The sequence below is a fragment of the Pseudophryne corroboree genome, chromosome 2 (assembly GCF_028390025.1).
Source record: "Pseudophryne corroboree isolate aPseCor3 chromosome 2, aPseCor3.hap2, whole genome shotgun sequence".
NCBI lineage: Eukaryota > Metazoa > Chordata > Amphibia > Anura > Myobatrachidae > Pseudophryne > Pseudophryne corroboree.
The window spans coordinates 990,367,952-990,383,700 of record NC_086445.1 but is presented as its reverse complement, the minus strand read 5'-3'; the positions used below and the strand labels follow the sequence as shown (position 1 = coordinate 990,383,700).

Genomic DNA, 15,749 nt, shown 5'->3' with positions numbered 1-15,749 from the left:
GTGTCTTTTATATGGGCTAGGATGATGACCAGTTGAAATTACAAGAAGTGAGGCGAATGATGATATAAAGAAACCTTTTGCTGTACATCCCGCATGGTGTGGAGGTCAGTTTTGAGGTGCAAACCTATATACGAAGGAGAAACCTTGATGTTCTGAGGAATTCTTAACCCTAATAGAGGCGTGTGTTTGGGAAGACTGTACATCTGGATTGCTCTACATCTAGTAGCGCTTGTGGACTACTCTATTTTTTCTTGTGTATATTTATGTAGTACGTCCCGCCCTGTGAGTTATTTAGTAATGGCTACCTACTGTAATAATATTATACTCAGATTTATACAATAGTGTAATCCATGGTAACCAATCAATATTAAACTTTGATTAAATATAAGGCAAGGCTAATGATAGCAAGAATCTGATTGGTTGTCAGGGGTTACAGGACGATGCAGTCTTTTACCTATGTCGGTAAGTACCTCACACAATACAGACTAGCTCCCAGCTGATTATAACAGCCACCTGCTTTTGCACATAAACTAACGGCATTCTCACCTGTTCTATATCGCTGTTTTTTCTGGATTTATAGATGAATTCTCCGATTGCTACAAAGACTGAGAGAACGAGTCCTGCGGCGAGCACTATGAATATGCCACCGATGTTCTCTACTCCTAAGGCGCTGGCCTCTTTACTGTCCTCTTCTGGGCACCCGTTCCCCCGCCACCACTTCTCCTTCATCATGTGCAACTTCCCTTCCTCTTGTAGCTGGAGAATAGCGATGGTGATTTTATCTCTGTACGGAGAACCTGCGGGAAGGTAAGGTGGGACACGCAGTATCAAAGTACTCATTCTACGTGGAAATATTGCACCACTGTTGTATAGACAAATATAAGGTTAACAAAGAAAACAGTTTTACAGTAGTTTGTTTTATGGTGATACTTTTCTTTACTACAGATGGGTCCACGTTTATCTTGACCTTTAATAGGATTAACTGAGACTGGCCAGTCGGACTTAATCCCCTGCTGTAATGACTATGGGGGTAATTCCGAGTTGATCGCTCGCTAGCGGTTTTTAGAAGTCGTGCAAATGCTAAGCCGCCGCCCTCTGGGAGTGCATTTTAGCTTAGCAGAAGTGCGAACGAAAGGATCGCAGAGCGGCTACAAAAAAAAATTGTGCAGTTTCAGAGTAGCTCCAGACCTACTCAGCGCTTGCGATCACTTCAGACCATTCAGTTCCGGATTTGACGTCACAAACATGCCCTGCGTTCGGCCAGTCACGCCTGCATTTTTCCTGGCACGCCTGCGTCTTTTCGAACACTCCCTGAAAACGGTTAGTTGACACCCAGAAACACCCCATTCCTGTCAATCACTCTGCGGTGGCAATTGCGACTGAAAAGCTTTGCTAGACCTTGTGTAAAAATACATCGGCCATTGTGAAAGTACGCTGCGCGTGCGCACTGCGCCGCATACACATGCACAGAAGTGCCGTTTTTTTACTTAATCGCAGCGCAGCGAACATTTTCAGCTAGCGATCAACTCGGAATGACCCCCTTAATCCCCTGCTGTATTGTTCTCTGTATTGTATTGCAGCTGAGAACAATAGATTAATGGTTTATGTTAATAAGCCATGTTGTGCCTAGGTGCAGAAAACTAGTCAAGATAACCGTGGACCCATCTGTATAATGCTTGGGCTGTTACACTAACCTACTGACATCAGCTACAACAATATATTACGGGTCTGCCTGTAAACTCGCTAACATCATTCACTTCCTTCATTTTTATGCCCGTTATGGAGGTATACAAATGCATTTGCCCACTGTATAGTGCTGACGAGTTTTGGGGAATCTTATAAATAGATAATAAATATATAAATTATGCTATGTCGCTTGATTTGATCTCATAAGCAAATGTGGGTGTTTGGGTCTGGCTCTTTTTGGGGTGTATTGGGGGGGGGGGCATTTTTGCTTTGCCTGGGTCTGTTTCTGCCTTAAGTAATGCCACGCCTGCCCCCTGCTACTGGGCCACACCTCAAAGTTGAATGACAGGAGGGATAGGCTCTGTGGGCATTCTCACTGACAGGAGAAGCGGAGGGAAGTTTCTCTTCCCTGCCGCTGATAACACTCTCTATCTGACTGGCCACATTCTGTGCGACCAGGTCAGATAAAACATTGCCTGTTGTGGTCGCATCTGATGCGACCATGCCAGGCAAGTGGTTAATGATCGAATAGACAAAAGAATGATGACCAAATACAGTAACGCATGCTGACCAGGGCCGGAAGAATGCACCTTGGGGCAGGTATGATTGGGGCAGGCCTGATAGTACATGTGGTTACACCCATGACATACATCTTTGCTGCAGTCACAGCCCCTCTTTGGCTTTCCAGGTTGCGTGAAAATCTTCTAGCGCCGGGTGTGTCTTAGGCGCAGTTGAACAGGGCGCACGAGGAGACTGTGCTGATTAATTTGATATATGACACTTGTATATTTGAGTGCGACTGAGTCTCTGAATCTGTATACGAAGGCTTTTTTCCCAACGCAGGTTCCGTTCTGCTATACTGTATACACAGATAAAGGGGTCTATTTAGTAAACCTTAGAGAGATAAAGTGGGCGGAGATAACGAACCAACCAGCCTGCTCCTGTAACATGGCCATTAGAGCTGATTGGCTGGTACTCCTGGTGCATCCTAAACGCATTGCGTTGCGACTAAGACACATTTTTTCAGAGGAAAATAAATAAATTAGGGGGTTTGGGGATTAGGGATAGTATGCTTACCAGTTAGATGTCGGGATCCTGAACGTCGGGATGCCACTGTTGGTATTATCACTGCCGGCATCCCAAGCGCCGGGATCCCGATACCATCCCGTTTTTATCTTTTACATGCTGTGGAATATCTCCTTATTCATATCTAGTCTAACCCCCGATCATGGGATGACAAGACAGTCCTCCCAGGAAGTCATGGCAATAGCTGGATTGCTGGGAGATATAATAAGGTAACACAGCGGGGGTCATGAATACATTAGCTGTATGCATGACTGCGGCGTAAAGTCACATCTGCACATGAGCTGTATGCAGAAACTCGCCCGTTTGCATCTGGGCACTCAGATCTGTCCGACTAAGAATCAGGCCCATAAACAGTACATCCACCATACCATGGCCTTGCAATTGGAATGAGGCATGAGGAAGAAGGACGGTAGTATTTAGGAATCGGAAATGAGCCTTCTCTGCTGCCTTAAAAAGAGGCACGAGGGCACTCTGGAGTATAAAGAGGCATGAGGGCGCTCTGGAGTATAAAGAGGCATGAGGGCACTCTGGAGTATAAAGAGGCATGAGGGCACTCTGGAGTATAAAGAGGCATGAGGGCACTCTGGAGTATAAAGAGGCATGAGGGTGCTCTGGAGTATAAAGAGGCATGAGGGCGGACATGAGGGCAGTCTGGAGTATAAAGAGGCACGAGGGCACTCTGGAGTATAAAGAGGCATGAGGGCGCTCTGGAGTATAAAGAGGCATGAGGGCACTCTGGAGTATAAAGAGGCATGAGGGCGCTCTGGAGTATAAAGAGGCATGAGGGCGCTCTGGAGTATAAAGAGGCATGAGGGCACTCTGGAGTATAAAGAGGCATGAGGGCGCTCTGGAGTATAAAGAGGCATGAGGGCACTCTGGAGTATAAAGAGGCATGAGGGTGCTCTGGAGTATAAAGAGGCATGAGGGCGGGCATGAGGGCAGTCTGGAGTATAAAGAGGCATGAGGGCGCTCTGGAGTATAAGAGGCATGAGGGCGCACTGGAGTATAAAGAGGCATGAAGGGGTTCTTATGGCCTATGAAGGGGCTCTGATGCCATATAAAGGGACATGCATGTGCTCTGCTGTATAAAAAATGGGCATTAAAGGGCTCTGAGGCATATACAGGGGCAAGATGAGACTCTGAGGCATATACAGAGGCAAGATGGGACTCTGATGCATATACAGGGGCAAGATGGGACTCTGAGGCATATACAAGGGCAAGATGGCACTCTGAGGCATATACAGGGGCAAGATGGGACTCTGAGGCATATACAGGGGCACGATGATGGTCTGAAATCTGACTAATGAGATGGTTGTAACCCTACTGCTGTTTTGGACACACCCCTGGTCACACCCCATGTCCAGGAATATGACATGAAAAGGCGGTAACACTAGTTGGGGGGGGCCACCAAAATTTTAAAATATGGGTGCGCCCATGTGTCAATTATGGGAGTGATTGGGCACATAGCACCTCCCCTCCATATATGGAAAGCATATGTTACCTGTAGCAGTCTATTACTGTCTGGTGATCGCAGGAGGTCGGCAGACAAGGAAGGCTGGGGTATTTCTCCAGCAGAAGTGCATTTGCGCTGCATCAGGATGTGCCCGAACCTGCACGCGGCTAAGTTTTACTTTGGGACAACATACATACCAACGTCTGATGCCAGAGGGACTTCCTTATGCGCAAAAGGGGGCATGGTCTATGACAAAGGGGCGTGGCTTCATGGGAAAGTCACGCTCGCGATGCATGCCTCCCTTTTGTGTCACTGAGTGATCATGCCCAGCGCTCTGTGAGCTACTGGCATGCCCTCGGTCCCTCTGTCTCCCGTGAATAGACGCTGTGAGCATGCGCACAGCATCTATTCACAGCAAGTGACAGGAGCCTCCCGAATAATTCTCACCCTCTCTAATGCTCATGAGTGTTTATAGAATATAAGTACTCTCAGCAGCTATTTCACGGTTATCAATACATTGTCTAATGTGTTTGTTTTCAGATACCACATAATAGTTTTGCAATATGGGAGTTTGACATGGGGGCGCTCTGATGGGGAGGGGAGGGGGGGGGGATGGGGCAGTCAAAGCTTATATGTACTTCTGCCCTCTAGTGGTGACTTCTATCTACACCGATTACTGTATGTCCTACCTACACCAAAACCGATTTTCCATGATCGCAACAAATACTCACCAATGGGTGTGCCGACGCCATAACCTTTGGAGTCTATGAGCCCCCCGATTTGGGTGAGGTTGCAGTTCCGCTGCGTTACAAATTCAATACTGGTGGATTCCATCAGCAGGGCGTAGTCCGTGGTCAGTACCCGCTGGATGCCTTCATCATTGTTCTTCACTAGTGCCGTCTGCTGTCTGCTGCTCATGAAGGCCCACATCTTCTCATAGGTGGAGATCTTGGACTTCTGTAAATAGATAAAGCCGGTGTGAGTGGCGGGAGGAGCAGGCGCCCTTGCAACATCCTGCAGATGGGAAAATCAGCCGTTGCTTTGCTCGGGGACTACAGTATATCACATTCATGTCTTTGCTATTTTCCACAAACTGAGCAGATCCTGTTTCAAGGACTGATAATAAATACTTTAGCAATGTGCCATCTTGCTTTCTGATTTAGCGCCGTTTGTGGACAGCCAGCCCATCTGTTTTACTGTACCATAAAACATCAGTATTAAACCCTCCATCATGGCTGCTTGGCACAAACCCTCCAACACAAACATACTGTACCGATATATAGCTGCAGCCTAGGCAGGGAACGGCTGCATTGTTTTATTAAAAGGAGTGCAAGCTACAAACAGAGCCAGGGAGGGAGAAATACGAGAGACAGACACGTGTACAGATACATGGGCAGACAGCCGTGCAGATGGGCATAGACACACAGCCAGAGCTCCGTAACTTGCTGTGTTGTTCCACCTTCTGCTTGAGGTCAAATGTCAAAAAGTCAAATATGACGCACAAAGGCAAAATGTCTGGTTCTGTCCAGGGCCTTAGCGTGAGAGGTTGGACAGCCACCCGATTACAGCTTGTGGGGTCACTTCCTGCTCCCCCGTGCCGGTGTGATGTCACGTGTGTCGGCACTAGGTACTCTGAGCCCTGCTTATGTTGTTGGTTCTGTCTCACCTTCAGTTACTTCTGCACATTTTCTGTAGAACACAATGAAGTCTCAGCCCTTTTGTAGGTAAGACCAATATTCTTGAAAAAAGCTAAATATCGATTTAACTTGAGATTTCGCCCCATCCTCTCTGAAGTCCGCTAAGTAGAGCACCCTTTGGGAGCACTCAATTTAACAAAGTAGGAGACAAAAAAAAACCCAAAACTCTAGGCAAGTGGTTAGTATTATAGCACTGGGGAGTTTGTATGTCCCCCCCCCTCCAAACACATACTTGTAGGTTAATTGGCTTCTGAAATTAACGTGTGTGTGTGTGTGTGTGTGTGTGTGTGTGTGTGTGTGTGTGTGTGTCCGTCCATGTGTTAAGGAGTATAGATTATAAGTGCCACTGTGACAGGGACATAGAAACATAGAATGTGGCAGCAGAGAAGAACCACTTGGCTGATCTAGTCTGCCCCTTTTTTATACTTCAGGCGATCTCAACCCTTTTTGAACCTTAGGTCTTTGTAAGAATATTCTTATGGAATCCTGTCAGGAACCTGGTGGACTGAATCCCGGCAGATGAAATACCGACGCTGGAATGCCGACACTGCTCATAGAGGTAGGCCATGCGCGAGGAAGGAGGTTAAACTGGGGGGGGGGGTGGAGTTGGGTTTAGGCTGTGGGAAGGGGGGTTTAGGTATAGGCACCCCGGGGGAGGTAGGGGGGGGGGTGTTAGGGTTAGGCTGCAGGGGTGGGGGAGGCTTAGGTATAAGCCTCTTGGGATTCTCACCATCGGGATGCCGTGGTCGGTATTCTGACCGCCGGCATATCAAACCCAACCCATTCTTATGCCTACTGTTTTAGCCTCTACCACCTCTGATGGGAGGCTATTCCACTTATCCACTACTGTTTCTGTCATTTTTCCTTAAATTTCTCCTGAACCTCCCCCCTCCAGTCTCAGTGCTTGTCCTCGAGTTCTAATACTTCCCTTAAATTGAAGAATGTTTCTGTATATGTGAAAGTCTCTATCATGTCCCCCCTTCCCCTCCTCTGCTCCAAACTATACATATTAAGACCTTTTTATGTCTTGACCTTTAATGTAGGCCATGCCCCATTTTAATTGCCCTACAGATGTGCATGGCCATGACCCCTCCTCCCCCTCCCTACACCCATACCACCCGGGTGACCTTGGGGACACCTTGAAACACGTCTGACTCAACATGCAACACAAGTTTTGTGCTCACGTTTTATTCTGTGTATGGAGCCCACATGGATGCCACCCCACATAGGGCCCATAGTGAGCGGCTGGCAGGTTCACATGTAAGAAATGGGATGAGTTTAATTTGCCGCCAGACGGAATCCCAGCGCACTAGGACTATTCCCACTTGTGGGTGTCCACGACACCCATAGAGTGCGAATAGATCCTGCGGCGAGCACAGGTAGCCACCGAGCCCACAAGGGGACTCTTAGCGCTTGCCCCGCTACCAGCATTCTTGTGGGCAGGACGCCGCCGCTGGTAAATCATACCGAATCCGTAAAAAATAGCTGCCTGCTTCTCTCTCATATCGGCTGCTGGCGCGCCCAGTGGTGCATCACAGGAGGCACTAAATCACGACCACTGACCCAGTGTGTTAGGCTCCCTCAGCCACTGTCACCTAGTTTCACCTATGGTTAGCGCAGGCCCGGGAACTCTTCCTTACATGAACAATATGGCTTCATCTTAATCCTGGTGATCTCTATGTTACAAAATTGGAAACATGTATCTTTCATTTTAAGCACTGGTTCTCAGCCTGGGGTAATAGCAGCCTGCGGTGCTCGCTGTGATATATAATCGGTGTTCTGTAATGGCGGGACAGGACATCCAGGTGGGCAAACAGAGCCCTAGCCCAATGCACCACTGCAGAACCCTGATGACAAAATTAAGTTTATCCCTGTATGAGAAGTCCTATGTGGTCTATAGAATTTATTGTCAGTTTTACTTGTTCTTTTTTTTTACATATTGCAATATATTCATTAGCGGCGTAGTGCCTGGCAAATGTCGGGGGTACAAATAAAGGAAATGGGCTGCCAGGGGGTAACCCTATGGAAATGATTGGGCTGCATTTAAAAGATCATTTTCCTGGTCTTCAACAGTAATTGTTGCCGACTTACATTTAAACACTCAGAGGCTTATTTAGTAATTAATAACAATTAATTTTCTGGGGTTACCCACAAATATTAAGGGGTCTATTTACTAAGCCTCGGATGGAGATAAAGTAGCTGGAGATACAGTACCAGCCAATCAGCTCATAACTGTCATTTTTCAAACACAGGCTGTGGCATAGCAGCTAGGAGCCGATTGGCTGATACTTTATCTCCAGCGACTTTATCTCCATCCAAGGTTTAGTAAATAGGCCCCTAAGTATCCCCTGACTGTATCTATGGATAATCACAGCAGATATCGGAAATATCTGCTGCGATTCCCTGTTTTCAATCACAAGATGGAAAGCTATGGAGGCTGCTTATTTGCCGAATCTACCAATGTGAAGCAGATGGCGTTAGCCGTTGTAGCGGGATCCGGTCTCTAGGTCGACAGTAACTAGATCAACAGGGTCTTTAGATCGACGTGTTCTAGGTCGACATGAGTTTTTCAAAAATGTTTTCTTTTTTTTACCTTTTATCATACTTAACGTTCCACGTGGACTACGATTGGGAATAGTAACAGCGGTAGCGGAGTGAGGCACCTTGCCTGAAGCATGACGAGCGAAGCGAGCCATACGAGGGGACACGGTGCACTAATTGGGGTTCCCGGTCACTGTACGGAGAAAACGACCCCCCCCCCCAAAAAAAACCTCATGTCGACCTTTTGACCTGTCGACCTATTTACTGCCGACCTAGTTACTGTCAACCTTGCATACCACACCCGGTGTAGCCTATGTGCTACTTTCCGCAAAAGGTAGCGGAGATGAATCAATTCAAAGCCCCTGTTCATACGTGTGTTATTTAATACATACTGGTGATCTTTAATCTCTTAGAATTATTGGTTCTAGAACCGGATAATGGATAAATATGGCAATCAGACCGAAGAAAGAGTTAATCATTCCCAATAAAACAGGCCACCAGAGAGATTAAAATCTTTCCCTACAAACAGAAATATGAGATTGTTTAACCTGCCTAGAGCAGAACCAATCACGAGCTCCACACAAGTGATGCACCTGTGCACCAGCATTCCTGCTCTTACATACCCTTAATTATCTAGCCGGCGATTCTTTAATATGCTGTAATTGTAAACAAACATGAGTTCACTGGTTACCTGGAAACCAATTTTTTTTTTAAAAATGAAATTTTATAACCTGGATTTCTGAAGAGGCAATATAATTAATTGGGTTTTTCAAGAGGAAAGTTTGAAACGCTAAAAAAAAAGTGTAGGTTTTACTGTTTTTCTTTCTTCGCTATTTGCTGGTTTTACTGTTTTAATTTCTTCGTTATTTGCCTTTCCTCTTAACTTTATGTATATCCGACAGACTGTATGACCTGTAATGTTCTTCTGATGATATAAATAAAAAGTTAAATAAAATAAAATGCCAGAATATCTCCTTTCTAATGTATAAACAGCATATTCCCGAGGAACAATGACCTTGGCAGACCAGCACGTTGGGTATTACTCATCCACTTCAAATAAATGAGCAGTTTAAGCAATTTTTCTTCATTGTAATGCAGCCTTAATGCAGATAAATGTAGGGTCATGCACCCATGCTGTGGTAATAACGATGCTATTTATACATTAATAGAATACAAAAACTTACAGCATGTGTATGGTTTTTTAATGCGCATTGTAAAATAAACCCCTTACTGATAATGGCTAAATATTACCAGATTGTAAGCAATGCGCGTCTCTCACTGCAATCAAGGACCCATATTGTTACCATGCAAGTGTTTCCGCAAGTACTGTAGTGCTTTGCCCCTTATCAATGCAACTATGTATGTAATTCTATTCATGAGTGCAACCTGGAATTCGGGATCAAGCTTGCTGCACAAAAGAAAGGGCTGCTAAAGACAAATGCTCGTTAGCAGTTTTAAGCAGCCGTGCAAACGCTAAGCCGCCGCCCACTGGGAGTGTATTTTAGCTTAGCAGAAGTGCGAACGAATGTATCGCAGTGCGGCTATAAAATATTTGTGTGTAGTTTCAGAGTAGCTGAAAACCTACTCAGCTCTTGCGATCACTTTAGACCATTCAGTTCCGGATTTGATGTCACAAACCCGCGCAGCGTTCAGCCAGCCACGCCTGCGTTTTTATCTGGTACGCCTGCGTTTTTCTGCACACTTCCTGAAAACGGTCAGTTGCCACTCAGAAACGCCCTCTTCGTGCGACTGAAATGCATCGCTAGACCTTGTGCAAAACTGCATCATTCGATGTGCCCGTACGATGAGCGTGCGCATTGCGCCGCATACGCAGAACTGCAGATTTTTAGCCTGATCGCTGCGCTGCGAACAAATTCAGCTAGCGATCAACTTGGAATGACCACCTATATGAGTGAGGAACGGTAGTTGACAGAAAAAAAATGAATTCAAATAAAAAAAGAGATACAGAGGATGCAGATGATATAGTATTTTCGTTGCATAAATCAGATGGTGAATGCGGCGATGCACAATGTAAGATGGACATGGGAGGACTAGACGTACGCAGCCGTATCAATAAAGGGAACGGAAAGGGTTAAAGTAAAACGTAAAGTTAGAAAAACTAGGTTTGATTATTTTTGGATAAACAGATTATTTGTAAATGGCCTAATTATTATGATTAAATGTAGGCACAGTCAATTAAAAAATATATATTTATCTAATATAAGTAAGTACTGTATGAGCGGTCACAGATGCAAATGAAAACAAAGATGGTTTCACTATGAGCATAAGTAAAGGAATATTTACTGTAAGGGTTGTTGCCGACATAGCCATAGGAAATTTTTGGTTTTCATTGTAAGGATTTTTATCCACGTGAGCATAGGAAGGGTTCTTTACTGTAAGGGTGGTTATCCACATGAGCACAGGAAGGCTTTTTTACTTCAGATGTGGTTACCCCAGTGGTTTTAAATCACGGCGCCCTAGAGTATCAGTGTTTTTGAATCACGGCACCCATAGGCCAAAAGTTTTTATTGATAAATTTAGAAAATCTTAAATTAAATTATGTTTATATGTCATTCTTAGGGTCAATTATGTGGTGAGGGACAGGATTCTCTTCTGTTTGTACATATTTTATGATTGGCAGCCACCAGCACTAGTTTTGCCTATTACATTGACCATAAATTGTTTGAATTGGTCCTGGACCACCAACCTGGACACCTCTGCAAGTGCCCCGAGGCACCCTATGGTGCCGCGGAACCCAGTTTGGGAACCACTGGGTTATCCTCATGACTGTCCAAAGAATTATTTACTATATGTGACTAAGGGGGACATTTACTAAGCAGTGATAAGAGCGGAGAAGTGAGCCAGTGGAGAAGTTGCCCCATCAACCAATCAGCAGCTCTGTATTATTTTATAGTATGCAAATTATAGATGTTACTTCAGAGCTGATTGGTTGCCATGGGCAACTTCTTCACTGACTCACTTTTCCGCTCTTATCACTGCTTAGTAAATGTCCCCCTAAGACCGTGGGCCTGATCCACCAATCCAAATGCGCCCGCACCTGGTGATTCAGAGTCACACGTGTCTCTGCCATTTACAGCCGCTGCATAGGTGTTTCAGAGTAGCAGCTGGGCACAAAGAGAACCGTTCTATGTGGGTGAGTTTCGTGGGAGTAGGTGGAAGTGCCGATGATCGTGATGGCATCTGGTCTTGCAATGGAGGAGTGTAGTGGTGCGATCGCATAGATGCCTATATGCCTAATGCTGTATTAGCATTCCATTCGCCCCAGGCGTCCGGGATTGCATCTGCATTATGTGCAGTGGGTGGAGAATACTGATTGATACTGGAGACCGAAGCTGCTTGGCACTCCCCCCTGACCGGGAAACCTTTTTGGATAACTAGTGCTTTGTTAGTAGTACCTCTTTGACACTGCCGAAATTATTGCTGTGTTGACCCTGGTCACAGTCCGGTGTGAAAGTGTCCTTTTAGAAAAAACCTGGGTCCAGTAACCAGGAAGCGATCAGGGTTGGACACAGGAAGGACCCGAGTAACCAGGCAGTGTAAACAGGTGACCTGGGTCATCTGACCCGAGTCCTGTTTACAGTATAGGGAGAGCCGGATGACATCACCTCCAAGTGCTGGTAGAACAGTTCACACTGCGCCCGTGTGCAGTATAAACTGGGCCAACCCAGGAATAACCTGGGTCAGAGCTGTGGTGTAAACATGGTCTATCCTGGGTTGGAACCGTGTATTGAGTCGGACCCAGGATTTTGGTGTGAGAGGGGTATGATAAGGACATTTACTTTCATTTTTAGTATAATGACATCAATAATAAATAATTGCACTCCTTTCCTTACCTTAAAAAAGGTCATCGTTGAGCCATCCCTGACAGCTCCATATTCTATCTTTGTCTGTTTGGCCAGATCATCGGCAGAATCGATGGGCGACTCCATCCGCTCCACCGTTAGAAAGGCGGCCAGGTTAGCCGTGTAGGAAGAGATGATGATCAGAGTGAAAAACCACCATATACCGCCCACTATTCTGGTAGAAAGGGCTTTGGGCATTAGCTCTGATCCTGTTACAAGACACAGCAGTGTTAGAAAACAGACTGACATGGAACATAATCCCACAGGCGGCGTGTGTGCAGTACATTCCACATACAGGTGGCAATTCCCTCATAATAACTTTACCTACACCCTGTTCATCTTACCCCATACCAGTAATTGGGGATTCCTTTCTATGAGTCCAAGGCAGTTTGCTCCTCAAACCTTGCTCCTCAAGGCACACAAAATGGCTCCTCGAGGCCATGTCTCAAGGATAGCTATACTTGAGCACAAGTGACTTGCAATAAAAGTTCCTCAGTTTTTATGATTTAACCATTAGTGCTCAAACATGGATATCCTTAAAACCTGGAGTGTTAGTGTACCTTGAAGACTGAGGTTTGGGAATAATGGTCTAAGCCTAAGGCATGGAAAGTAGGTATAAAAAAAGAATGTGGCCGTGAGAGGGACAAATAGATTGGCAATGAGGCATGAGAAAGGAATGAGGCATGGAAAATAAAGCATGGGAAATGAATGAGGCATGAGGCATGGGAAAAGGAAAGGTGGATGAGTGGGGATAGATAGATAGATATATAGTAAGAAAAAAAACAACATACTGTATATAAGGGGTATTGAATTAGGGCCATTTTTTGGAAGAAAAAAACCCCTGCACTTTTTGCTATTTTTTTAGGGCGAATGGGGATTTGCCCTATTCAATAGCAGGGCTGTTTTTGTACAGATGGTTTGTTCAACCTGACTGAGGTTCTAATTAAGGGCCAGATTCAGCTGGAACGCAGGTACGATAGCGTTCGCATGCCGGGGCCTTTTGAAGTGTGCGCATGTGCAGAAGCGATGACATCTCACATCTGTGAAAACCTCTGTGTGATTGACAGGCAGAGGCGTTCGTTGGATGGGAGGGGGCATCGTGGTAGCATTTTGGGGGCGCGGTCCGGACAACGCAGGCGTCTCCAGACCATTTGCGGGGTGGGCTCACGGCGGCTGCATGACGTCACATGCAGCCGCTGTGTCCCGAAACATGGCGGGTAACCATCTGTCTTCGCAGCTAGGCTACATAGGCAGAGGGCTACCCTAAACATGAGAAAGCATTGCGCTTTCGCATGTGTGGTGGGGGGAGTGGGGGCTGGATCTGGCATGCGAGGCGGACTTGCCCTGCGTTGGGTGTCCCCTCGCATGCTAGAGAAAAAGATTGTAGATGTACGATTTCTCACACATGCTGAATTGGGCCTTAAGTCACCTGAACCTAAGCATGGACAGTCTTAAAACCTGGACTGTTGTGCCCTGAGGACTGCTTTTGGGAACCACTGCTCTAAAGCAACCAATGAAATATTTGTTTCATCCTCATAGTAATTTCCCCCAGACTGCCGTACAGCACAAAACTAATTACTTGCTGCGTTTTCTTTCTTTATAATTGCCCATTTCACACGACCTTGGTGTGGGAGCCTTAGGACGGCGCAGTAATATACAAGGAGTCATTTAACTAGACCTTCATCTTATGTGACAAAATGAAGAAAGACAGGTAATATATAATTCCAGAGTAAAAGCAGAGCAGGAGCTTGGCGCTTATGAACACAGAGAAAATACTATTCCAAGTGCCCAGTTTTAGACCCTACCAAGTCGTGTTTGATAAATCACGCCTCCCGGTGACACGGGCAATATAGATGAGATTGTCGTATTGATAAAGCAGAGACTATCATCCCTAAATACTGTACATAGGGGGTCATTCCGAGTTGTTCGCTCGTTGCCGATTTTCGCTATGCTGCGATTTGTTGCTAACTGCGCATGCGCATGGTACGCAGAGCGCATGTGCTAAGTTATTTAACACAAAACTTAGTAGATTTGCTGGTGTTCGAGCGACGCTTTTCAGTCGCACTGCTGATCGGTGAATGATTGACAGGAAAGGGGCGTTTCTGGGTGGTAACTGAGCGTTTTCCGGGAGTGTGCTAAAAAACGCAGGCGTGTCAGGGAAAAATGCAGGAGTGTCTGAGGAAACGGGGGAGTGGCTGGCCGAACGCAGGGCGTGTTTGTGACGTCAAACCAGGAACTAAACGGACTGAGCTGATCGCAATCTAGGAGTAGGTCTGGAGCTACTCAGAAACTGCAAGAAAATATTTAGTAGCAGTTCTGCTAATCTTTCGTTCGCTATTCTGCTATGCTAAGATACACTCCCAGAGGGCGGCGGCCTAGCGTGTGCAATGCTGCTAAAAGCAGCTAACGAGCGAACAACTCGGAATGAGGGTCATACTCAAGTGTTCAAAATACTACATAATAATTACGGTATATCACTATTTGATTTCAGATATATCTGAACAGCCACATAATGGTAAAGCACCATTTAAATGATCTGTCTTGTTTGAAAACTCCTTCAGGCCAGTGCCCTATATCTATGTTGTATTACAGTTTCCTGCCACTGGCGAGGAGGCACTCTTCATCTCCATCTTGACTAATAATAATAACCATCACTCATTGTCTGCAGTGGATTCAACTGGAAGACTGGGTTATGGGCACCCTTAAACCTCAAAGAATGTCACCACCATAGCTGGAGAAGAACAAGGCTCAAAGTGGGGAGCAGAAGAAGATAGAGGAGCACAAGCTTATTAATGGAAAGAGAGTGAGGGCTATGACAGATGAAGGCAGGTGCTGATTCAACAACTTGTGGGACAGATTAAAACAAAAAAAAGGTGAAGTGAGATAAAAAGGAGAAAATATGATTCAGGCACTGAAAATGGACAAATATGCCTCAGATTTCTCCCGCTATGAAGCATGGAAGCCATTTACTGGCTGGCTTTTAAAGCAGCAATGCAGGTTTAGCCAGTTACAAGAGCGCATTCTGAATATGGCTGCAGTGGCAAACGTAGGATTTGTAGAGGTTGGTGGTTTCCAAATGCTTGATTCTAGAGCAAGTGTGGACTACACATGCAGGGAGCATACTTAGTACTTCATACAGTACAATGTATGTAATATTTCAGGCATATACACGACTAAGAAGGTTTCTGGGCAACTGGAAACCCCCCTGCTTCTGCCTATGGGCTGACAGCAAGAAAGTGTTTAATGTGTAATTTTGGAAATCACCACATGCCATACTCAAAGAGTCCTTATTGCTTCTAATAAGCATATTTTAACAACAGTCCACCACACTAGACTGTCAGTAACAGTAAAATAATGGCTGCCCTACCTAAGCGTTTCAGTATTTACACGCAATTCTAATTGTGATATGTATTCTTTAATAGG

At 45.6% G+C, this 15,749-nt stretch overlaps 1 protein-coding gene across 9 annotated transcripts in view; it reads right to left on the bottom strand.

Annotated features, from left to right (window-relative positions):
* The window catches only part of GRIK1 (glutamate ionotropic receptor kainate type subunit 1), a 630,706-nt gene that overhangs the window by 58,338 nt on the left and 556,619 nt on the right, over positions 1 to 15,749 (bottom strand). For all 9 annotated transcript variants that reach the window (XM_063956421.1, XM_063956422.1, XM_063956424.1 and 6 more), the window contains 3 exons: positions 12,318 to 12,535; positions 4,957 to 5,182; positions 547 to 797 (listed from right to left, as the gene is read on the bottom strand). In XM_063956421.1, the coding sequence (XP_063812491.1) occupies positions 547 to 797; positions 4,957 to 5,182; positions 12,318 to 12,535 (695 nt within the window). The remainder of the gene's footprint in view (positions 1 to 546; positions 798 to 4,956; positions 5,183 to 12,317; positions 12,536 to 15,749) is intronic.